The 25,300-nt window shown below is 35.8% G+C and overlaps 2 protein-coding genes and 3 long non-coding RNA genes across 6 annotated transcripts; 3 read left to right on the top strand and 2 right to left on the bottom strand.

The window, feature by feature from the left end:
* The first annotated feature begins 1,461 nt into the window (after positions 1 to 1,461).
* LOC147387155 (uncharacterized) lies at positions 1,462 to 3,716 on the top strand. The gene is made up of 3 exons (XM_086421245.1): positions 1,462 to 1,618; positions 2,042 to 2,166; positions 3,014 to 3,716. Exons 1-3 carry the CDS (start codon positions 1,510 to 1,512, stop codon positions 3,428 to 3,430), a joined length of 651 nt encoding a protein of 216 aa, XP_086277371.1. The 5' UTR covers positions 1,462 to 1,509; the 3' UTR covers positions 3,431 to 3,716.
* Positions 3,717 to 4,947: 1,231 nt separating this feature from the next.
* Positions 4,948 to 5,552, top strand: LOC147387154 (uncharacterized). The gene is made up of 2 exons (XR_015171088.1): positions 4,948 to 4,980; positions 5,162 to 5,552. It is a non-coding gene; the product is annotated as an uncharacterized LOC147387154 (long non-coding RNA).
* A 127-nt stretch (positions 5,553 to 5,679) lies between these two features.
* LOC147387153 (uncharacterized) lies at positions 5,680 to 8,085 on the bottom strand. The gene is made up of 3 exons (XR_015171087.1): positions 7,062 to 8,085; positions 6,872 to 6,975; positions 5,680 to 6,713 (listed from the first exon to the last, which is right to left on the bottom strand). It is a non-coding gene; the product is annotated as an uncharacterized LOC147387153 (long non-coding RNA).
* Positions 8,086 to 10,609: 2,524 nt separating this feature from the next.
* Positions 10,610 to 13,134, top strand: LOC147387152 (putative cyclin-B3-1). Of its 2 annotated transcripts, none has more exons than XM_086421166.1 (4): positions 10,610 to 11,094; positions 11,925 to 12,023; positions 12,112 to 12,290; positions 12,542 to 13,128. In XM_086421166.1, the coding sequence occupies exons 2-4, from the start codon at positions 11,949 to 11,951 to the stop codon at positions 12,675 to 12,677; spliced, it is 390 nt and encodes a 129-aa protein (XP_086277292.1). In that variant the 5' UTR covers positions 10,610 to 11,094; positions 11,925 to 11,948; the 3' UTR covers positions 12,678 to 13,128. The 2 variants fall into 2 exon arrangements, with proteins under 2 accessions (XP_086277292.1, XP_086277291.1); XM_086421165.1 differs by lacking the exon at positions 10,610 to 11,094 and adding an exon at positions 11,243 to 11,847 and having other exon boundaries at positions 12,542 to 13,134.
* Positions 13,135 to 14,324: 1,190 nt separating this feature from the next.
* Positions 14,325 to 16,130, bottom strand: LOC147387151 (uncharacterized). Its single transcript, XR_015171366.1, has 3 exons — positions 15,696 to 16,130; positions 15,548 to 15,614; positions 14,325 to 14,539 (listed from the first exon to the last, which is right to left on the bottom strand). It is a non-coding gene; the product is annotated as an uncharacterized LOC147387151 (long non-coding RNA).
* Between the last annotated feature and the right edge of the window lie 9,170 nt (positions 16,131 to 25,300).

Here is a 25,300-nt window from a genome sequence, read left to right as displayed (position 1 = left end):
CTACGGCGAGGAGATCATCCTTACCAAAAATCAGCCCATTCCAAAACTTCTAACCCTAGTTTAATAGTTGAAGAATCGTGGACCGTCCAATTTTTGTAAATCACTTTTGATAGGGTTAAAAGTTTTGGAATATGCTGATTTTTGGTGAGGATAATCTCCTCATCATAGAGATCATCCTCACAAAAAATCAGCTCATTCCAAAGCTTCTAACCCATATTTTGAAAAATGTTTGGCATCAAACTTGGCAAACTTTATGACTGCTGAACCATCCCCATATATATATATATATATATGGGACCGGTTCGACAGTCCTAAAGTTTGCCAAGTTTGGTGCCAAACATTATTTGTAAATCACTTTTGATGGGGTTAGAAGTTTTGGAATAGGCTGATTTTTTGTGAGGATGATCTCTACAATGAAGAGATCATCCTCACAAAAAATCAGTTCATTTTGAAACTTCTAACCCTAATTTACAAGTTGAAGAATCGTGGACCGTCCAATTTTTATAAATCACTTTTGATGGGGTTAGAAGTTTTGGAATAGGCTGATTTTTAGTGAGGATGATCTCCTCATCATAGAGATCATCCTCACATAAAATCAGCTAATTCCAAAGCTTCTAACCTATATTTTGAAAAATGTTTGGCACCAAACTTGGCAAACTTTAGGACTGTTGAACCGTCCCACATATATATATATATATATATATGTGTGTGTGTGTGTGACAGGATAAAATAGTAAAATAACATCTAAATTTTAACACAGGGAGATTATTGCAATTATCAAAATATTATGGGTCAACATGAAATTATGCCAAACCATAGAAGGTCAAAGTGTAATTTACTTTTTTTTTAATCAAATGATGGTTGGCGAGGACTGAAGAATGGATTGGGCGGAAAAAAGAAAAAAAAAAAAAGAAAATGTTGGAAGGACACAAACGGAGACACAAAGGTGATAAAAATGATGTGGGGGAAGAATGGATGGGGCCGAAAAAAGAAAAAAAAAAAAAAAGAAAATGTTGGAAGGACACAAACAGAGACACAAAGGTGATAAAAATGATGTGGGGGCGCACATATAACTGTAGACGTTTCTGACTCGTATCTCGAGGAAAAGAATCTACGGTAATGTGTGCGAAACCATATCATTTTTATCACCTTTGTGTCACCCCAGCACTACTCATAAAAAAAATGGACGGAGTTGGAGAGGGTGCCAAAAAGCTTTAAATGTCTACAGTGAAAATTAAAAATCCCCCTTTGGGGCGAAGCTTCCTTGGACCTTCAGATCTCTATCATGGAAGTAACTATGCGCCCCCCCTCCCACAATTCATCAATTGGGTGCAGCTTCTTTGGAACTTCAGGCCTCTATCATGGAAGACACCTATGCCCCCTCTCTCTCTCTCTTACACACACACACACTCTATATAACACATCCTGAAGAGGTTTTTATCGCAAACTAGGCCTCTCCACTCATGTCAGAGTGATTATTATCTTTTATTACTAAGGGAGATAGAAATAATGTTTGATCCCAATTGGAGCGAAAACCTTAATGATTCCAAAGGGCCCGATATTTCTTGGAAGGAGATGAAGCCCGCGTTCATTCTGTTAGATAACGTATTTTTCGAAGGTACAAAAGATAAAACTGCATGCATAGAAAATCTATATACTTTCATCCATCTCAGCTTCCATGCTGAGCATCAAACGTGTTTTGAGGTTGAAAAAGTCCTTTTCAAAATAGATGTTTTTTTAGCCTCGAACGATACTAGCCTGTATTTCATGTTTCTTAGCTGATATGGCAAGACTGACCTGGTATGCTCCTCAAGTCATGACTTCGAATCTCTATTCGTTCCTCCATCAAAAAAGTGGTTGTTTAATTGCTGTACACATACCAGGTGGGATGGTATGCGCATCCCATCAAAGCAAAAAATAAAATAAAATAAATTTTCATGAGTGTGCAAATCCCATGCCTATTATAAGTCGAAGATGAGAAAAGATCTACTCCGTTTACGTAAAAAAAATGTAACTTCCCCTCTCCATGGTTTGTTTTCAGATTTGAAGTGGTATGAAAAAAAGTACAAACCAACGGACAAGAAAAGCAGTTTAACTTGTTTTCTTCTTGATCTGCTTTCACGTCCTGGCAACACGCATCTCATAGTTCTTGATCAATCCAAATCGGTCAGTATAATTGATATTAATAGTTGTCTTCAAGCAAGTTTTTAAATTAATGAAATTGGATTGTGCAACTCCACAGGGGGGATGGTAACAAAGTAACCTCATCTTCTCAAACAATCGTTTGACGTTGATAGGAGAAGATATTGTCATGAATTTCGTGTTTTTGCCCATTTCAAACATAATTTGAATAATAATGTTCAGAAATTAAGCAACCTTGAAAATAAAAAATGTATGATTTATTTGATCTTTTTCTTTATCTCCTTATGAATCCTATGCTTCTAACAATAGGGACATAATTCTCTCAATTCCAATTGTCTTGGTTATATACATATATATATATGGGAGCGGTTCGGCAGCCCTAAAGTTTGCCAAATATGGTGCCAAACATTTTTTGTAAATTACTTTTGATGGGGTTAGAAATTTTGAAATGAGCTGATTTTTGGTGAGGATGATCTCTTCACCGAGGAGATCATCCTCACCAAACATCAGCTCATTCCAAAACTTCTAACCACATCAAAATGATTTATAAAAATTGGATGGTCCACGATTTTTCCACTTGTAAACTGAGGCTAGAAGTTTTGGAATGGGCTGATTTTTGGTGAGGATGATCTCCTCACCGTAAAGATCATCCTCACAAAAATCAGCCCATTCCAAAACCTCTAACCCATGTTTTGAAAAATGTTTGCCAAAATGTTTGTTGCTGAACGGGACCATATATATATATATATATATATATATATATATATATATATATATATATATATATATATATATATATCTGTTAAATGTCAAATAGATACAGAAACTAAATTATTTTGGCACTAAAATAATGTGGATTTAACATATATAGATTACCAGCAAGGGTGACCATAAGGCATGGGAGGAATTGCAGCAGAGTGAGCAGCAATTGCAGAAGCTTCAAGAGAATTTCTTTCAGGAAATAGATGGGGGAGTTTGGTATAACAGTGAAATTGAGGAATTCGAGGGTTTGAAGTTGTCATTGAAGATGTTGGAAATGTTGAAGCATTTGGTGCAATCTACATTAATAGAACCCATGAGAGATGCAGTGGTTCTTATGACTCTTATGTACATTGTTGTGCTTTCTTATTCATTGGCCCAAGTGAGGAACGATTGGTTGATCCATTTTTTAGTTTTATGTGCCTTCTTTTGCTTGCACATTGGCAGCTATTTCTCCGAAAAAGCGGCTAATTATTTCTACAGAGTTAAAAGAGATGGAGAAGAAGTTGATGGAAAGGCGGCCACATGACGTTGTTCTCTATCTGCATTTGGCTTCTCCAACTTTCATTCTACTCTATACATAAATCTTGTGTTGTGGTTGATTTTTCTTGTTATTTTCTTTCTTGTTCGCTTGTCTTTAATTATTTTGCATCCCATATTAAAGGTTTGTATTGTTCAAATTAGTGTTAATATGGCCTCTTTCTTCTATCGAAAAGACTAGAATCAGGGAAATCTTCCAACTGATTGATATGTGAGTACACTATATTTCCCTGAATTTATTTTTGTTTATTGTCTCATTAGTTATCGAACAAAAGGGTTCCACATTAATTGGTCCTAAAAGAGGCAAAGTTTCCATCAAGTGTGAATGACTCCTTGATCTAGAAATACCAAATTCCCAAAAGAATATGTATATATATTGGGGCGGTTCAGCAGGCCTAAAGTTTGTCAAGTTTGGTGTCAAACATTTGTCAAAATATGGGTTAGAAGCTTTGGAATGAACTGATTTTTTGTGAGGATGATCTCTATGATGAGGAGATCATCCTCACCAAATATCAGCATATTCCAAAACTTCTAACCCCATCAAATGTGATTTATAAAAATAAGATGGTCCATGATTCTTCAACTTGTAAACTAGGGTTAGAAGTTTCAAAATGAGCTGATTTTTGGTGAACATGATCTCTTCACCGTAGAGATCATCCTCACAAAAAATCAGTCTATTCCAAAACTTCTAACCCCATAAAAAATGATTTACAATATATATATGGGAAATGTTCAGCACCCTAAGTTTTACCCTACACTTTAACAAACGTTTTTTGTCCTACATGGGTTAGAAGTTTTGGAATGGGCTGATTTTTGGTGAGGATGATCTCTATGATTAGAAGATCATCCTCCCCAAAAATCAGCCCATTCCGAAATGTTTAACCCCATGTTTACAAGTTGAAAAATCGTGGACTGTCCATTTTTTGTAAATCATTTTTGATGGGGTTAGAAGTTTCGGAATGGGCTGATTTTTGGTGAGGATGATCTCTATGGTGTAAGACAAAACGCGTTTGTTAAAGTGTGTGGTAAAACTTAGGGTGCCGAACGGGACCCTATATATATATATATATATATATATATATATGGTTCCCGTTCGCTGGCTAACCGTTTGGCAAACGGATTGGCAAACAGTTTCAGATCGTTTGATATAACGCGATCCGACAGACGAGATTAAATCTCGCAGTGATTTCACTTATAGATTTATTGAAGCGCCATCCCTCAATTTATCAATATTTAATGTAACCTCCTTCTTCTCTTTAAACCCAAGAGCAACAGAGAACAGACGTTCTCTTCGACTCAAGAGAAAATCTCGCTGAACAGACCCTCTCTCTCACTCTTTCATTCTCTCTCGTTCTCGCTGACCACCCTTCTCGAACGTCTTTGCAACGACCTCGCTGAAACAACCTCCATCTCGACCTCGTTACAGCCACAAAAGCTTCTCCATCTCTCGCTGCAACTCCCTCTTGACGAAGACAGGTACTCTCTCTCTCTCTCTCTCCTCCCATCACTACAGATGCCTCAATGGATGAATGGTTGCAAGTAAGTAGTTATGCATCATATTGGGCACAACTTCATTAATGTCTTTGGTGGGCATTTCTTGACATCCCCAAGATCCCACTGGGTTCAGTTAGAATCTCATCTTGGATGCAGTAAAGGAAATCAAGTCATCTCTAATACTATCTATTTATTTATTATTATTATTTTTTTTGTACTTGATCAGGGAACTGCATATGCTCAATCGTTGTCCAACAAGTCGAAGAAGAAGTAGTTTTTTTATTTGTTATTTATATGCTTTTAAATTGTTAAGAGGGATTGAGTGTGATCTCATGTAAGTCACGTTATAGGCATTTGGCTCTTTTATAAGAGCCCCAAAGTTGAGGTAGCAGTAGATCAGAAAGGGTTTGTTTGGCTTTTGTAGTATGGGAGATGCTTTTATGTTTTAGTTTTTAGATCTTTTAGTGCCATTGAAGGGCTGTTAGAGCTTCCAAAAACATGAAAAAGAAAAGCTAATCCAAGGATATGGGACAAAAATAAACACAATTTTGGTTAAGTTCCTTATTGGAATTTTTAATTTCCCTTTGTGAAATGATACTTGGTTCATCCATTTTCTATTCCAGTGTGTTCTGTTTGGTCGGTGTTTCTTAGTGCAAAGAAAGTAGAGACCCTACATGTAATCTTGAGCCAATGCTGTATTTGTTGGGCAAAGATCATTTATACCAGGAACAACCAGAGTTTGAGTTGGGCATATCTATCTTTAGCGGTTAAGAGTTTAAACTTTAAATATATTTAGGTGTTATGATTCTTAGTTATGAGATTAGTAATGTTTCTTGTCTTTAATTTTTTAATTTTATTTTAACTAGTGCTGTCCACAATACTATATGTAATGGCATTTGGGAATGAAGGTGGCTATTCATGAGGATCCCACCAAGAAATTCTCATAATCAAATAGGTTGTATTTGTTTAGAAAATATTTTCTTAGGAAAAATCAATGAGAAATTTGTTTTTGTTGGCAAGAGTATATGTGACAACTAAATCATGCACTTTAAAGTGGAGTTTGTCAAAGTGTTAATGTCTCAAATTGGCTGGGATAAGCGAAGTGAGGAAATGTAGGATTTATCTTTGAAGAAAGTTGTTTGAAAACTTTCAAGAGTAACCCAATCAAATATGGTATATTTGGCATATTGCATACATGAAAAACACAAAAGAAACTTCAAAACATCCGAGTATGTTTTTCCAAAAAAGTGTGGATCCTGTCAATGGGTGGGATCAGGCCTGAAATCTGATCCGTTCTGATTCAGGTACTTCGATGTTTTGGAGTCTGATAAGGTTTCAATCTGATATCTTGTTGGATTGGATCTGGATCAATGCTGAACATTTTAATTTTCAAGGTAGTCTAGGTTGTCACTCAAGACTTGATAATGTCTTAAAAGATTTTTATTAGTAAAAAGAGATCCACTGCTCTTTGGTTTTCATAGGATTTGAAATGTTCCTTGAGAGGATCTGTGCGCACATAATCTTGACAGTCTAAACACAAACGAACCTGGAATTTTTTGAATTTCAACAAGTCAGTAGGCATATAAATTATCATCAGCACTTATCTTCAAAGAAAATATCCCTTTATTGAAACCCCCCCTCCTTATACAAATAAAGAAAATATTCGTTTATTAATTGAGTCCTTCCATGATAATCTAATAACAGAGAAAATGAAGCCAATACTTGGTCAAGGATGAATACTATCTTTTCAGTCTTCGCCATTGCTCCAATGTTTCCACCTGTAACATAGTATAGTCAATAGAAGGCATTACTATAGGGGGTGCATGAATTTTTTGTCTATATCAAAAAGAAAATAACCAAACCAGCATAGGTCACTAAATAAAGCTCCTATCAAAAAGAAGTCTTATAATGCTTTGTAGTTTCTGGCGATACTTACAGCAATTTCTTGCATCAAATCAGTAGCTTTAGCAACATGACCTATTCTTCCTTAATCTTTATAAGTTTCTTGATTAGCCGTGCCCTCTCTATTTCAACATATATCTAAAAGTGACAGATAATTCAATACCAACAAGTTCTATAAAAGGATAAGCTAATAGGACACCGTTGGACCCATCAATATCTCTCACCTTTCCAGCAGACACACTGTTTAGTGTTTTGATTAGTTCTACATGAGTTTCAATATCAGGTGTCTTGTCAATATATTACATTGCTTGTTGAACGAGTTTTGATTAGCATTGCCAATGTTGTTTCCAACAATTGAGATAAATTATATTTCATAAATATAAACTCAACTAGGCACAAAATAAAAATGAATCAGGGAAACATGAAGAAACCACCCTCATTCCGGGCTTAGCTTCTAGGCAAAAACAAGGTAAAACCTTAGCAGCTGCTCACCTAGAAAAAGGCGAATTTGATGACTCACCATGATATGAAAAGCTTTGTGCCACAACACTTCAAATGCCTTGTAGCATACTTTTTTGGGCCGAGTGACACCATGAACATTAGGATCGTCTCTTAATGGCCTTCATACTGCAATCAAAAACATAGATTACACGCTCTTCAATCTTCAAAATATCACTTGAAATAGGTACAAAAATAACAAAACTGAATATTTCCATTGAGCACGAGGAGATCATCCATTCAACCAAAGTCCAATTTGTATTAAGGATGACAAAAGAGTAACCACATGTAGTCTTTTAAATATCACTACCAACCGAAAAATTTCTATTGGATAAATTTATACATTATTAACACAAAAAATTTAATCCTTATGCCCCATACACATTGAAACTCCTTACACATTAAAGTTTTAAAAAAAAACAACGAAGTCAAACCACGTTGAAGGTTTCCTCAAAGTGTTAATTTCCAAAACTTTTAAAACACAAATCTCCATCTTTCTATCATGATCTATCATTTTTTATAAACCACTAAAAGAACTAGTAATAGATTGTAATTGATTTGGAGCATCAAACCACAAAAAGGATATTAATTATGCTGAACTCCATGTAGACACAAAAGAAAGAAGAACAATTCTTCTTCAACAGGGATGGTAAAACAACAAGCAAAATCCCATATTTGTAGAGTTGTAGGCAAAATCCTAAAATTTCTCCTTGAACATACAATAAGAACAATTGACAATGAGATTATGTATTTTGGTACAATATTAAAAAAAAAAAAAAAAAGAAGCAAAGGAGCATTAATTACTATTGAGGATTCTCTGCCTTAATCAAAGGCAAATCAAAGGCCTTCCATATGTGCATTCATTGACCCCTAATCTTAGGAGCTGATTTTCTGCTGCTTCTTTCTATTTATTTTGTAATGTCCATTTATATATACAGTCTGTAACAGAATAAATATGAGAAGCTTTCACCACTCCAAGTGTGGTGGTTTTTCAAACACTCTTATGGTATCAGAGCATTGATCCTCAATGGCCTCTAATTCTTTTCCCACCCTCCTTCCCTTCAACACCATGATTCACATGGTTACAATCAAACTTTCATCCTCCAACTATCTCTTATGGAAGAGTCAACTTCTTCCACTTCTTGAGAGCCAACATCTGCTGGGTCATGTGGACGGTACCCTTCTGCCTCCACCTCCATTTCATCCTCCCACCTCTCAGACACCAAATCCCCAACACCTGGAATGGAAAGCAACCGATCAGCGCCTTCTCAATCTTCTCCTCTCCTCTCTCACAGAAGAAGCCATGGCTGAAGCCGTCGGCCTCTCCACATCCCGTGAGGTCTGGACTGCCCTGGAAAACACTTTCAGCCACCGCTCTAAAGCCCGTGAAATTCGTCTCAAAGATGACCTTCAGTTAATGAAGCGTGGCACCCGCCCAGTCACTGCCTATGCTCGTGCCTTCAAGGCCTTATGTGATCAACTTCACGCCATTGGTCGCCCCGTTCATGGAACCGACAAAGTTCACTGGTTTTCTTCGTGGACTAGGGCCTGATTTCTCCAGTTTCTCTACTGCCCAAATGGCACAAACGCCTCTCCCCTGTTTCCCAGATCTGGTATCCAAAGCTGAGAGTTTTGAACTCTTTCAAAACTCTCTAGAAACTCCAGCACCATCAGCTGCAGCATTCACTGCTAACCGGACCTCTTCCCATCGTGGGGGTGGCCTATCTCGCCATGGTCGTGGCCGCACAAATGGCTCCCGCAGCGATATCTTCACTCACAAACAAGGGCGTACCCAATCCACTCACGGTCGCCGTCCACCACGATGCCAGATTTGCCGCTTGGAAGGACACTATGCTGATTGGTGCCGGCAACGATATGATCGCCATCAACATGAACCATCTGCACAACTTGCAGAAGCCTTCAATGCTTCATGCTCCCTGTCTGAAAATGAAGCCTCAGATTGGTTCTTGGACAATGGGGCTTCGGCCCACATGACTCCAGCCCACTCCACTTTGGATCAGTCCAAAAACTACACGGGTAAGGATTGTGTAATTGTAGGGAATGGTGCATCCCTCCCTATTACCCACACCGGTAAAATTTCACCTTCCCCAGATCTTCATTTATTGGATGTTTTGGTGGTCCCTCACCTCACTAAAAATCTTTTGTCCATTAGTAAATTAACTCATGATTTTTTTTTATCTGTTACATTTACTAATAAATTTTTCATCATTCAGAATTGCCAAACGGGAAGGGTGGTGGCAACCGGTAAACGCGATGGAGGCTTATATGTGCTAGAGCGCGGAAATTCCGCTTTTATTTCTGTCCTTAAAAATAAATCTCTTCATGCCTCCTATGATTTATGGCATGCTCGCCTAGGACATGTAAATCATTCTGTTATCTCTTTCTTAAATAAAAAGGACAGCTTTATCTTACCTCTTTATTGCCATCTCCTAAATTATGTGATACATGCCAACTTGCAAAGAATCATCGTCTACCTTATTCACGTAATGAACATAGGTCGTCTAATGTGTTAGATCTTATCCATTGTGATATCTGGGGCCCTTCACCCGTAAAATCCAATTTAGGTTTTGCCTACTATGTTTTATTCATTGATGATTATTCTCGTTTCACTTGGCTTTATCCATTGAAATTAAAATCTGATTTCTATGCTACCTTTATTCAATTTCAAAAATTTGTGGAAAATCAACATTCTTCTTGTATTAAAATTTTTCAAAGTGATGGTGGTACAGAATTTACTAGCAACTGTTTTAAAACCCATCTTCATGCCTCTGGCATTCATCATCAACTTTCTTGTCCATATACTCCTGCCCAAAACGGTCGCGTTGAAAGGAAACACCGTCATGTGACCGAGACTGGGGTTAGAAGTTTTGGAATGAGCTGATTTTTGGTGATGATGATCTCCTCACCATAGAGATCATCCTCACCAAAAATCAGCCCATTCCAAGACCTCTAACCCATGTTTTGAAAAATGTGTTTGCCAAAATGTTTGCCAAACTGTTGGCCATTGAACGCTACCCATATATATATATATATATATATATATATATATATATATATATATATATAGGGTGGGGTTCCCACGACCCCCATTACGACCCCCATCGCGACTCACAAAGACAGCCGTTCGATATTTGCAAGATCCACGGTCTAGATCGCGTCTTCGTTTTAAAACAGCACGTGCTGTTTTAACCACTTAAATCTTACATTATTTAGAAACACCTCCCCGCATCTAATCAAAATAAATAAAAGCAATTTCAAATCAAACTTCTCTCTAACCTCATCGTCATCTCTTCTGCGACTCAAACCCTAACATCTCCATTCAACGACGATGCAGATCAAGCGACGAAGCCAGGCGAGAAAAATCCAATCATTATTTCAGCTTCATCTCCTTAAAGACTTCACCAATTACCTTACGAGTAACTCTTCTTCTCTAAATCATCCCAAATCTATCAATCTTTGATTGTTTCTTGAAGATAGAGGAGGAGAAGCCAAGAACAGAGGGAATGGAAAGTACCCATCTTATGTTCATTTTGAGCAGAATTCGGAGAAAGGATGGACTTCATGGTTTATACCCATGTTTGTGGTGGCCAACGTGGCTGTGTTTGTAACGGCTATGTACATCGATAACTGCCCCAAAAACATAGATAGATATGAAGACAAGTGTGTTTCCAAGTTCCTCCGCAGGCTTTCGTTTCAGCCCCTCAAAGAGAATCCCCTCTTTGGTCCATCTTCTTCCATGTAATGGTTCTTACCCATTTCTCTGTTTCTCTTATTTCTTCTTGTTTTCATTTTTTTTTTAACTTAATTTATTGGTTTGTGTTATTCTGTGTTAATTGGCTCATTGGGTTTTGGTTTTTAGATGTTTGGTGACATGGGTTTGTCTTATTTGGGGATGTTTTTTCTTGTGAAATTGTTTCTATGTGATTTCCTGATGTAATCTGATGTAACTCTTACTGGTTTGATCTTCATTTTTTCGATTGGTGAGCGTGTTTTTTTTTTTTAAATAAGATCAGTAACTCGATGATGGTGGGAATTAGACCCATAGACTTTACCAACTAAGCTAGTTGGCATCTTCTCTGGTTTGATCTTATTTGGTCATGAAAACTGTATTTGATTGATGTTCTAGTTCCTATTAGGCCTATTTCTTTGAAGAAACATTGTGAATTGAGGCTGAATTCATCCAGACCAGCCAAAATCGTCACGTAATTTAAGTTATTGGGACTCAAGTGATGATCTGAGGTTTTGATCTTTCAGTTTTTGAAGGAAAGAAATCTCTTACTTTTATTCTGATTGCATATGAACATAAAAGGCAACTCTAGTGTCTAGACAGCCAAATAGATGGGTTTGAGTTTGTTGTAATGTTTCCTTACAAGATTACTGATAATTTGTAGATACAAGTAAAAGTAACCCAAATAGATAGAAATGAATTCTGCATCGAAGTTTTATGCAAGCACAAACCCATCATATACAAGAGATCAAATGCTTGCAATGGTCTGCATCTTCTGATTTTCCGTTTTATTACCATTATTTTTTTCTTAATGATGAAATAAACTGGCATCCCTTTTCAGGAGAAGCTAATTCTTAAGAAGTTGATGTTCCGATTGAACTCACCAACCCCATATGTGTTCATGCTAAGGTTTCTCAAGGCTGCTCAATCTGACACAAAGGTATATATGCGTAATGCTTTCAAAATGAATAAGATTTCCAATCACTAACAATCTTAATATTTCTTCTCTTTGTGGGATTTTCTACCAGTTTGAACATCTATCTTTCTACCTCATCGAGTTGTGCTTGGTTGAATATGAGGCTTTGAAGTTCAAACCGTCCTTGCTATGTGCATTGGCAATCTATGTTGCGAGAGGTACCCTGAAAATGACTCCAACTTGGACCCCACTGCTTTGCAAACACACACGCTATGAAGAATCTCAACTCAGGCATGTACTTCCTTTCCTTAATTGTTTTTCGATTTATCATCATACCTTATATGTCAACATACTTCAACTAGATTACTAGTAGGACAAACCTGTGATCCTCAACACACCCTAATTTACCTATGGCCTCCTCCAGTCCAGCCACTTAAATCCTGTTAAACTTCTTCAATTGTGAATCCCCACAATGAAGCCATAGTTGTTGATATTGCAATTAGTTTACATTAAGATGTATTTGATCGTTGTTTCAAATGCAGGGCGTGTGCAAATATGATCTTGAGCTTCCAGAAATCTGCCAAAACTGGGCCTTTGAAAGTTAGTTATGAGAAATACTTGCAGCCTGAACTCAGTTGTGTTGCAGAGATAAAAGCCATGAATCAGCTTCCTCACTGATCTAACTTTCTTTAAACAAGCTTGCAATCTCACTGTAAATTTTGTCCTCCATTCGAACCACACACTAGCACTAGTGCTCATGTGGTGGTAAATCTGTGGTATCAACCATTCACGAAGAAAGATCCTGTGTCATTTTGTGCGTATGATATACTTCAAGAAGTCCCTTATATTGTTGTTGATGGTTACTCTTCTCTGTTATAGTTTGGAATTAGGATACTAAGGAAAAGTGATTTTTTTGTAATTCAGTCACTATTACTATTCACTTAATTTCAAATTCAAGCACTCTCCTAAGACTTGTGTAATAAAAAAAATGGTACAGAAATTGGGCTCTGATGTATTGTTGTTGTTGACATTTTGCTTGAAGAAAATGGGTATTTGGAATTATAGGAAAGTTGTGGGGTACTGAGGTGGCACGAAAAGTAGGACCATCTTACCTCGCCTTCCACAATTGAGAAAACATTGCAAAATTCTTAGTTTATCTCTTATTCAGACATGGAAAGATTTACAGGACTTGAAGCAGCAATTTGGCATGGAGAAGTATGAGTATTTGGTGAGAATGAGTGCAGCCATTCAAGCACTCAAACTCAATATGGGAGTATTTGAAGCAATTCCAAGCCTTTTGCTGGACATTACTATAATTCATCCATATGTGGGCGACATCATAATGTATTTTCCATTAACCAATTGGTCTTCTTTAATCTTCCATCCCAACCAACCCAATTGAATGATTGTATCATACCTAATTAGCGGTGTTAGTGGGTATTTTGATCACCCATCGTATCCAAATTGGGTTGTTTCATTTTGGGGTTTATCATTCACTATTCTTTGTTGTTGTTGAAGTTTTTTTTTTTTTTTTTTTGAGAATCACAAAAGTGGATGTATGGACATGCAACTTTCCTCAGATTTACAATAGAGCACACTTGGAATGCAGAGATCCAAGAAATAGTGAGATGGTCAATAGCCACCCCATCTTCATCTAGACAACAATAATTTTTTTTTTATCTCTAATTGGATTTGGTTCAACTCATATCATCACCACAAGTGCAACTCATAAAAAACAGGATGAGCGTATTGAACTCTTTATGAATAGAAATTATGAAACTTGGGAGTAAAAATGAAATAAGCTTTGGCGGTACTAAGGTTCCTAGACCATGAATGTGGTCATACATGAAGATTGGAAATTGATAATCATCTCCAAGCTATTAAAAAGTCATAATGGTAACAAATCATCCTCGACTGTACTATTTAGAAGTGGAATGCATTAGCAAAAGTGGTGAAGTTCCACTCTAAAGTGTATCAGTCTTATCATATATTGTTCAAAATAGAGCTGAAGATAATAAACAATGCATCGTTCCACACAAAATTGGAATTTTACATCAGTAGTTGGAGTTTCCCAAAATAAATTCAAATGGTACAACGATCAAGAGAAAATATCATCCAAGTTAAAGAGGTAATATATCATTTAACCAACGACAATTTGATAAATAAATTACATAACACACAATTATATAATGGAATGAAGGAACGTGATTCATTTAACCATAATTTGGGATCTCATAAGAAAATTATTGAAAATTTTGGTGATATTACAAGATTCCTTAGATGGATCCATACAGAAAATACAAATTACAAATGTCTATCTAGTCCTCAATTTCTAATTTATCTAATTTTTATTTCAAATTATTACAAAGATTCACAATATGTTTGTACAACGGTGAATCCTTCCACCAGTTTGAGCCGCGGCCGTCGATGATACCTTCACCTTGAATTGTAATCCCTCTCAGCTTTGTGAATTCAAGCCATTGAAACAATCCTGAACCCCAAGCTTTGAAGCTTGATGGAGCAATGATGGTACCGTCCAACTGCAAGAGATCCAACACTTCAATACTAAAACACCAAATAAAGATATTGGTACACAATTTAGATGTTATTTGTAATTCAGCATTATCCTATCCTTGCAAAAAATTACCAATTGCATCGTCAATAGCCACAAGCACAGCTTTCATCTTTCCCAAAACTCTCTCTTATAATCACTAATGAACAAACCAATGAGGGAGGAAAACATGAACTATTTTATTTTAGTATTTGATTTGTAACAATATACAAAATTCAGTCACACAAAAACTTGTCAAGCCTTAATATTAAAAAAAAACACAACTATGGTAACAATTGATCACACTAATACAGTTTTCCTAGCTAATCTCCTCTCTTTGTCAATAACAATCTGTTATACTTTAAGAACAAAAATTAGTGGCTTTAGTAAACTTTAGGCTACATCGAGGCCTTATTACCCTGTCTGATTCTCTAGTAACGGACATACAAATTTACCAATACATGCAAACTTAAGAAAATGATAACCGTATAATGATGTTCAATTAACTAAATTCCCTGGTAAATCTTATTGGTGGTGGTGATAATATTGTTACGGGTCAAAAGACCCAACTCCTCAAATCCACACACTTTTTCTCTTACAAGCTACAACATATTTCCATATCTTTTAAGGAATAAACTTCCTCTTCACATGTTTAGGAACAGATGCTTCAAGTAAACCATTTTCCCCTAAATAAAATCCGAATCTCCCAAAAATCCCCACTAAACTCTACAATGAGACATGAATTGAGTGAATTCGATCCAAGAACACAATTTCAACACATACCCAAATAAAAAATATGAACTTTTGATAATTTTAGGGAAATTTTTTCACAAAATACATGCCCATCTAGCAGAATTGAATTATAGTTAAAGTAAAACCAATTTATAAATAACCCTTTTAATTCTCAAATACAGAACTAAAGGGGGTTCCTCAAGAACGATCCCAATTCCATAAATAAAATCAGGAAAAAAAACTCTAAATGAGAGAGAGAACAAACCAAAGGGGGTGTTCCAACTTGAAGGAGCTTTTGGTCGTCATAGAGAGTCTTCTATTGCGACTTTTCTCTGCGATTTTCAAACATCGAAAGAACATATAAGAGATAAACATCACCGACAAAGAATATTGACTCAGAAACAAGAACTTACAGAAACCCTAATGTTGAGAGTAAACGATGGATATAGTTGGATTTTTATCACTTGATTTCTTCGCCTGATCTGCGTCGTCGTCAGTGAACGGAGAGTAAACGATGGAGATGGTTAGGGTTTGAGGAGAAGAGGAAGAGTGAATCGAAGAGGAAGACGCAGATTTGATTTCCTTCCATCTGTTTTACGGGGAGGAACTTCGAGGGCAGAAGACGATGACTCAGATCTGTTTGAGACAAAACGAGATGAGTTCGTTTCGATGGCAGATCGAAGAGTGAAACGAAGAAGAAGACGCAGATCAGATCTGTTTTTTGGCTGGAAGAGGAAGATTTGAGTCGAAGAGGAAGAGAAACGAAGAGGAAGGTCTGTTTTTACGGGGAGGAACTTCGAACGCAGAAAAACAAAGGAAGAAGAAGAACTCAGATTTGGGTTTTTTTTTTACGGGGAGGTAATTGTAAAATCGGAGAAGTTATTTGTTTAAAACGATTGTATTTTCATATTTGATCTGGACCGTGCATCTTGCGAATATCGAACGGCTGTCTTCGTGAGTCGCGATGGGAATCGTAATGGGGGTCGTAGGAACCCCACCCATATATATATATATATATATGGGTCACGTTCCTAAGACTCATATTGAGACTCACATTGCGACACACCGTTTTGTCTTATATGGCAAAAAATGTTTAGAATAAGCTGATTTTTTGTGAGGATGATCTCTGTGATGAGGGGATCATCCTGGCAAAAAATCATCCCATTCCAAAACTTATAACCCCATCAAAATTGATTTACAAAAATTGGACGGTCTATAATTTTTCAACAAAAATTAGACGGTCTAGAAGTTTCATAATGAGCTGATTTTTGGCAAGGATGATCCCCTCACCATAGAGATCATCCTCACAAAAAAATCAGCCCATTCCAAATATTTTTGCCCATATAAGACAAAACGGTGTGTCGCAATGTGAGTCCCAATATGAGTCTTAGGAACGCTGTTCTATATATATATATATATATATATATATATATATATATATAGGGTTGTAGGCTTTCGTAGCTCTTAAAGTTAAGAGATATTGCATAAAGTTCTTCAAGTTTACAAATAAAGTACATATTAGAGCTTAAAATAGGTCATTTATCCTAAGATTTCATTATGAATAATGACTTTTTTGATGTGCCCCCCCCCCCCCCCCCCCAATATATATATATATATATATATATATATATATATATATATATATATATATATATATATATATATATATGGTTGTAAGCTTTCGTAGCTCTTAAAGTTAAGAGATATTGCATAAAGTTCTTTGATTTACAAATTTACTATATATTCGAGCTTAAAATGTTCATTTATCCTAAGATTTCATTATGAATAATGATTTTTTGATGCCCCCCCCCCCCCCCCCTCTGACAAGACTACAATACAAGGTTGTGGTACGGCCAACCAAAGCAATATATATATATATATATATATATATATATATATATATATATATATATATATATATATATATATATAGGGAAATGTTCAGCACCCTAAGTTTTACCACACACTTTAACAAACGTTTTTTGTCCTACATGGGTTAGAAGTTTTGGAATATGCTGATTTTTGGTGAGGATGATCTCTATGATTAGAAGATCATCCTCCCCAAAAATCAGCCCATTCCGAAATGTTTAGCCCCATGTTTACACGTTGAAAAATCGTGGACCGTCCATTTTTTGTAAATCAATTTTGATGGGGTTAGAAGTTTTGGAATGAGCTGATTTTTGGTGAGGATGATCTCCTCACCATAGAGATCATCCTCACCAAAAATCAGCTCATTCCGAAACTTCTAACCCATGTAAGACAAAACGCGTTTGTTAAAGTGTGTGGTAAAACTAAGGGTGGCGAACGGGACCCATATATATATATATATATGGTTGTAGGCTTTCGGAACTCTTAAAGTTAAAACATATTCGAGCTTAAAATGGGTCATTTATCCTAAGATTTCATTATGAATAATGATTTTTTGATGCCCCCCCACCCTCTTTGACACATGACGTGACATGTATTAGTCATAAATTCTTTTTCTCAGGATACACAACTGCACATATTTATGGGGATGCACAATTATGTATCCGAGGGAAAATATCTATGATCCTAACCCATGCCATATTAGGGGGCATATGTTAGATGGGGGGTGTCAGAAAATCACGACTCATTCTTGAATGGTATGTATTTTCTCATATTTTCATTTTAAAATTTAAATAATAAAAGATTCTACTATCACTCTATAACTTCTATATTATCCGATTCTTGAGAACCAGAATTAAGCGGTACCCATATTTATTTGGTGGTTCGTGATTACACTTATTTTAGAATTGAAAGTAAAATAAATAAATAAAATTGAAAAAAAAAATTAATTGTTCTAATTCTAAATGTAATAGGAACTGAATTAGAGAAATTGAAGGAAACATGATTAACTTTTGATGAAATTATGATTTCGGCTCACTGGTCATTTTAAATCCCAAAACGTGAATTATAGCAATAATTTCGCACGTTCACGTTTTGGAAATTAAAATGAACAATCAGCCAGAATGGGAATTTTGTCAAATTTGACTCACGAAATGCTAATTCACCCACCCAATCAACTGTCCCATCGACAGCGCTAGTGCCTGGTGAGGTGTGAACATGGTTTTAAAACTCTTTGTAGTGTCTCGTCTCATCCATGAACGAGACCGAGTTGTCTCGATCAAGATTTTAAAAAACGCCTTAAAATTAAAACAAACCATATCTTTGAAATGACTTGTGATATATGAGTGTGAACCTAGTTAAGTTACCTTTGACTAGTAATATTGAACCACGCATGCCCCGCGTTCTAACCTGGCCAAATGTACTACAATATGTAGCTTCCATTCACCTTCAAAGTTAAACTAAGATGAGAAAACAAAGATGAAAAAGGTTAGACTGGATTTTCTTCACGTCATGTGTAATAAAATAAGCAAGTGAGTGGGGGGGGGGGGGGGGGGGTACGGTGTGCCGCGGACCATATGAATACGTGGGCCACTCCTTGATAAACCTAAGTATCAAAAATCATAGTGTTTGATAACTTGTATCCACTAAATATGTAGATACAAGTCATCACACACTATGATTTTTTGGTACTTAGGTTCATCAAGGAGTGACACACATTTCCATACAGTTCGCGGGGTTTCAAAAGAACCAACAAGGCATACAATGGGGTGCCAGCTGACCTTGTTGGGTACGACACACTATTTTGGATCCCTACTCCACAACCAATCAATTATTTATTTTAATACCCATGGTGTGAATGTCTCCTCCCTTACTAAATACTAATCCCTTGTATTTTATTATATTTTTGGGTGAATTACACTTTCACCCCCTATGATTTGGCAAATATCTATTTCAACTCTCTAACATTTTGACAATTACACTTATCTTCATTATAGTTATCTAACAGGTCACTTACCCCCTTTCGTCTGCTTGACGTCATCAAACGGTTAAAAAATGATTTTTGGTACCTCTTATAAAATTCATTTTATACTTTTTAAAATATTATTAATTTTTATACACGAAATATTTCCCTTAAAAAAATGTGTTTACTTATGAATGCGTCTATATGCATTTTTATAATTTTAAAATAAAATTGAACTTTATAAAATATATAAATGAGAGGGCAAAATAGTAAAATAACATCTAAATTTTAACACAGATGATTGTTGCAATTATCAAAATGTTAGGGGTCAATGTGAAATTATGCCAAATCATAGGGGGTCAAAGTGTAATTTACTTTTTTTTAATCAAATGAAGGTTGGCGAGGACTAAAGAATGGATAGGGTGGAAAAATAAAAAAATGGGCGGAGTTGGAGAGTAGGTGCAAAAAAGTTTTAAATGTCTTCAGTGAAAATTAAAAAATAGGAAAATGTCTTCAATTAAAAATTCCTCTTTAAGATTTCTCACAATTCATCAATTGGGCGAAGCTTCTTTGGAAATTCAGACCTCTATTATGGAAGATACCTATGCGACCCCCCCCCCCCCCCCGCGCCCGCCCCTCCTCTCTCTCTCTCTCTCACACACACACACACACACACACTCTATATTACACATCTGAAGAGGTTTTTATGGCAAATTAGGCCTCTCCACTCATACTCAAATAATTGAATCCTAACATGTTAGAGTGATTATTAATTTTTATTACTAAGGAGGATCGAAATAATGTCTGATCAAAATTGGAGCGAATACCCTAGTCCTTCGGAAAGGCTCGATATTTATTTGAAGGAGCTTAAACGTATTTTTGTTTTTGGGAGGAATTTCATTTGCAAGGTACAAAAGATTTAACTGCATGCCCATTGTTACTAGGAGACTTGTGCTTATGCATAGAAAATCTATATACTTTCTTCTATCTAAGATTCCATGCCGAGCATCAAACGCGTTTTGAGGTTGAAAAAATCCTTTTCAAAATATATTTTTCTAGCCTCGAATGATACTAGCCTGTATTTCAAGTTTCTTAGCTGAGATGGCATGACTGATTGGATATGCTCCCTAGGTCATGACTTCGAATCTCTATATGTCCCTCCACAAAAAAAGTGGTTATTTAACTGCTGTATACATATCTGGTGTGATGGTAGCGCATCCCGTCAAAGTAAAAAAAATAAATATATATATTTTCATGAGTGTGCAGATCCCATTATAAGTTGAAGATGAGAAATGATCAACTCAGTTTAGGTACAAAATGTTACTTCCCCTCTCCACGGTTTGTTTTCAGGATTGAAGTCGAATGCAAAAAAGTACAAACCAACGGTCAAGAAAAGCAGTTTCACTTGTTTTCTTCTGGATTTGCTTTCACGTACTGGCAGCACGCATCTCATAGTTCTTGATCAATCCAAATCGGTTAGTATAATTGATATTAATAGTTAGTTCTCTTCAAGCAAGTTTTTAAATTAATGTAATTGGATTGTTCAACTCCTCAGGGGATGGTAACAGAGTAACCTCATCTTCTCAAACAATCGACGTTTGATGTTGATAGGAGAAGATATTGTCATGAATTTTGTGTTTTTGCTCATTTCAAACATAATTTGAATAATAATGTTCACCAATTAAACAACCTTGAAAATTAAAAAAATACTTACCATGGCACACACATTTTGTTTGATCTATTTCTTTATCTCCTTATAAATCTTATTCTTCCAACAATAGGGACGTAATTCTCTCAATTCCAATCGTCTTGGTTATATATATGTTAAATGTCAAATAGATACAGAAACTAAATCATTTTGGCACTAAAATAATGTGGGTTTAACATATATAGATTACCAGCAAGGGTGACCATAAGGCATGGGAGGAATTGCAGCAGAGTGAGCAGCAATTGCAGAAGCATCAGGAGAATTTCTTTCAGAAAATGAAGTGGGGAGGTTGGTATAATGATGAAATTGAGAAAGACTTCGAGGTCTTGAAGTTGTTATTGAAGATGATGGAAATGTTGAAGCATTTGGTGCAATCTACATTAATAGAACCCATGAGAGATGCAGTGGTTCTTATGACTCTTATGTACATTGTTGTGCTTGCTTATTCATTGGCCCAAGTGAGGAATGATTGGTTGATCCATTTTTTAATTTTATGTGCCTTCGTTTGCTTGCACATTGGCAGCCATTTCTCCGAAAAAGCGGCTAATTATTTCTACAGAGTTGAAGAGATGGAGAAGAAGTTGCTACAAAAGTCGCCACATGACGTTGTTCTCTATCTGCATTTGGCTTCTCCAACTTGCATTCTACTCTCTATTTAAATCTTGTGTTGTGGTTGATTTTTCTTGTTTATTTTCTTTCTTGTTCGCTTGTCTTTAATTATTTCGCATGTCATATTAAAGGTTTGTATTGTTTAAATTAGTGTTAATATGTCCTCTTTCTACTATCGAAAGACTAGAATCAGGGAAATCTTCCAACCGAATGATATGTGAGTACACTATTTCCCTGAATTTATTTTTGTTTATTGTCTCATGGACCCATTGAGAAGCCTAACTGGGCGTCTATGCATGGGAAAATGTCCCCTTTCATTTAGCCACTTGACTCTGAAGCTCAAACAGAAATACAGAATACAATACATCTTACACAACAAGATAGTTTTTAATTTCTCAAACACTAAACAACCTCATTGGAATTTAGGGAAAAAAATACTTAATTAACTCATTTTGGTACTGAAATAATGTGGGTTCAACATATGTAGATTACCAACAAGGGTGACCTTAAAGCGTGTGAGGGGCAATTACAATTATACAAAGCTTATTACAAAATCAAGAAAAAACTTAACAATTACTATTAAATAGAGAGAGATGAACAAATTCATTGAGAACTACATTTGATAGAGTGGGCGAGGTTTATATAGGAAATTTTCTTGTAATTTAAGTAATATAATTATGGCAAATTAATTGTAAAAGAATTTGGAAAGAATTCACAACTTGGGTGATATTTTTGTATCAAAAATCCATTTTGTTTGTAAAATACATGGAAGAAAATTGAAGGCCATACAAATTTGGGACATTAACTATAAAAGATATGAAAAGGGTCTATACAAACCGACTCATTCCCACCTGTAATCAAATGTGATTGATTAGTGTAAAAGATTTAACTAGGAGATATGGGTGGGACCAGATTTTTTTGAAGACCAAGAGAGAATATTAATATTATGATGGGCAATTAATTTCTTTCCAAAAAAAATTTGCACCATCAAAGAGGACTGTTATGTTTGAGAATCAAATTGGTCAATATATACATCAGCTACATTTTTGCAAAGTATTAGTTTTTTTTTTAATAATGGAACATTTTTGGTGACAGCCAAATTGTCAAAAAATATCTGCGACATTCTTGGAAAGTATTAGTCAGGTCAAGGAGGTGAGGAATCTTTCAGCTTCTATTACAATTTTACCCCAACATGATCCAAGAAATGACCGAATTGTGTCGGTCAATATGTCAAATAAGTTGACCTTGAAGTGGTCTTAATCGTAGATATTGTAGAACACAATGCAGGGTATAATGTTACTTGATCGAATTTCACATAAGAAAATATAAAAAATTGTTCAACTATTTTTTTTAATATATAATATTGTTGGTATAGCAATAATGCCTCTTTTTGTATATAATATTGTTGGTAAGCTAGAAGTATAAAAATACAAGAAAAGGCCAAGGGCCTTAGGTTAAAGGAAGAGGGGCTAAAGGTAGGGGTGTCAATGGATAGCCGAAATCCGAATTCGAAATTTCGGATATTATCCAAAAATTTCGGATATTGGATTCGGATTCGGATGTCATTTTAACATCCGAATGAGTTTCGGATACGAATTCGGATATTGAGAAATCCGCTCCGATAATATCCGCTCCGATAACAATATATATATCATGTATTTATGCTTTACAACGAAACTTTTATACATGTATATATATGTGTTATGTATTCGTTTCATACAACGAAATTTTATTTTTTAAACTTCGTCTTCTCTAACAGTCTAACCCACCTTAATGGTTAAAGCCGTAAACAACCAGACGACGTAACGGCGGGTTTCGATCGAACTTTGTAACCAGTATCTTCTCCTGCCGGCGAGCATCAGGTACGTACTCTCTCTCTCTCTCTCTCTCTCTCTCTCTCTCTCCGATCAGATCTGAACCGTTCGAACTGATTTTTCGAAAAAATCTATGGGTTTCGTCATTTCAACTGTGCGAACTCCGACACCTCTTTTCCGGCCGGCGAGCATGCAGGTAATATTCTCTCTCTCTCTCTCTCCAATCCGAACCGAACGAAGTGATTTTTCAGAAAAATATGTGGGTTTCGTTGTTTCGAGTTCGACTGTGCGAACTCCGACTGTTTGAGGATGGTATTTGTAGGATTTTTATCGAATCGGATATTATCGGATATCCGATATATTTTTCGGATTCGAATTCGAATGTTTATTAAGGATATCCGATCGGATTCGAATTCGAATTCGGATAGTATAATTTATTTTCGGATTCGAATTCGGATATAGTACTATCCGATCGGATAGCTATCCGTTGACAGCCCTAGCTAAAGGCCAAGAGAGGGGCCTTTTCTATATTGAGAAATGCATTTATAAAAATCCTAGGTTTTGGAAGGATCTATTCTTAATCATCTTAATTATTACGGATAAAATCACGTGCAAAACACACTCCAACGATTTTAAGGCACTCCAAATTGAGGTTCACCGCGTTGCAGTTGAGTTTGAAACCTTGGATCTTGAGGTTTGGCTAGGTTGCTTGATTAATCCTCCACATTGAAATGCAATGTCTAGTTTTTTTATTTCGAAATCTAATTTGATGGTTTAATCTTTAATTTGCATAGTGAACACACATATTTAAGCTTTTCCGACAAATGTAATTATTTATGCATAATTGAGTATAATTAGCATGGAAGAACATGCAACGAGACAATTCAAGGCTTAACAAGATTATTTACTCAATATAGAGAAATAGGAAAAAAATCGAGATAAATGTTTGAAAAAAGTGCAGATAAATCAGAGTTTTGAGACACTGATCACTCCCCATACTTTTTTTTTTTCTAGTCCTTAAAAAAAAAAACTAGCTTTTTCACAGGCATCTCGACTGTATTTAGAGACAAGCTTTTAAACCTCTAGATTACCCTTTGTGAATGAATTTGCTTCTGAGAGTTTGTAGAGAATATATACCCAAAAAATTCAAAATAATTTTGAAATAAAAATAGTCAAAATTAAAATTTATATTGAAAAACAAAGGTCAATCAAAACAACTTTTCTTGTCTTCCTCAACATGCATGCCGATCTCCACATAAAAACTCTTCCTTCCATTCTATGAAATATTGAAATTAATGTTCCAATAATTAAATTTTGCTTTGTTTACTTTTTGTAATACTAGAACTAAGGAAAATCAATCCAATATATTGAAATGTGAGTCCACTTTGTCATATTCAAATTTTTGGGATAAGATTTGAATGGTAATGATGATTTGTGAAGGTAGCAATTACATAAACAATTGAAATATTTACAAAAACATAACCAACTTTTGACGAACTTACAATTCTGGCTCACTGTTCATTTTAATTGCCAAAACATGAACAATAATGATAAACTTGCAGGTTTCACTACTTAGAATGAGATTGTCACTTTGGGGGGAAAAAATCAATGAGTTTGTCACTTTAAACCTGTGATCTAGTCACTTGAAAACCTATAATTTCATACAAACACGTTTTGGTAATTAAAATGATCAATGAGCTGGAATCGAAAATTTGTTAAAAGCTGGTTACAAAATGGTATCCTTCTCTTTAAGGCTGTCAACGGATAGATATCCGATCGGATAGTGTTATATCCGAATTCGAATTCGAAAAAAAATAATACTATCCGAATTCGAATTCGAATCCGATCGGATATCCTTAACAAACATTCGAATTTGAATCCGAAAAATATATCGGATATCCGATAACATCCGATTCGATAAAAAATCCTAAAAAGTTCGTCTTCCTCAATCTGTCCGACTGATTCAGATCGGAGAGAGAGAGAGAGAGAGAAAGAGAGAGAGAGAGGCTGTACCTGGATGCTCGCCGGCGGAGAAGATGTGTCGAAGTTCGACAGTCG

This window comes from Akebia trifoliata, chromosome 13 (assembly GCF_017979445.1).
Source record: "Akebia trifoliata isolate Shusen 1 chromosome 13, ASM1797944v1, whole genome shotgun sequence".
Lineage (NCBI taxonomy): Eukaryota > Viridiplantae > Streptophyta > Magnoliopsida > Ranunculales > Lardizabalaceae > Akebia > Akebia trifoliata.
This window is presented reverse-complemented; position numbering and strand designations above follow the sequence as displayed.

Coding starts and splice junctions, on each gene's coding strand:
- LOC147387155 (XM_086421245.1), top strand. CDS start 1,510: ATGTTTGATCCCAATTGGAGCGAAAACCTTAATGATTCCAAAGGGCCC. Junction 1,619..2,041: donor AGATAACGTATTTTTCGAAG/GTACAAAAGATA, acceptor GTTTGTTTTCAG/ATTTGAAGTGGTATGAAAAA. Junction 2,167..3,013: donor TTCTTGATCAATCCAAATCG/GTCAGTATAATT, acceptor TAACATATATAG/ATTACCAGCAAGGGTGACCA.
- LOC147387152 (XM_086421165.1), top strand. CDS start 11,779: ATGAATTCTGCATCGAAGTTTTATGCAAGCACAAACCCATCATATACA. Junction 11,848..11,924: donor GAGATCAAATGCTTGCAATG/GTCTGCATCTTC, acceptor ATCCCTTTTCAG/GAGAAGCTAATTCTTAAGAA. Junction 12,024..12,111: donor CTGCTCAATCTGACACAAAG/GTATATATGCGT, acceptor ATTTTCTACCAG/TTTGAACATCTATCTTTCTA.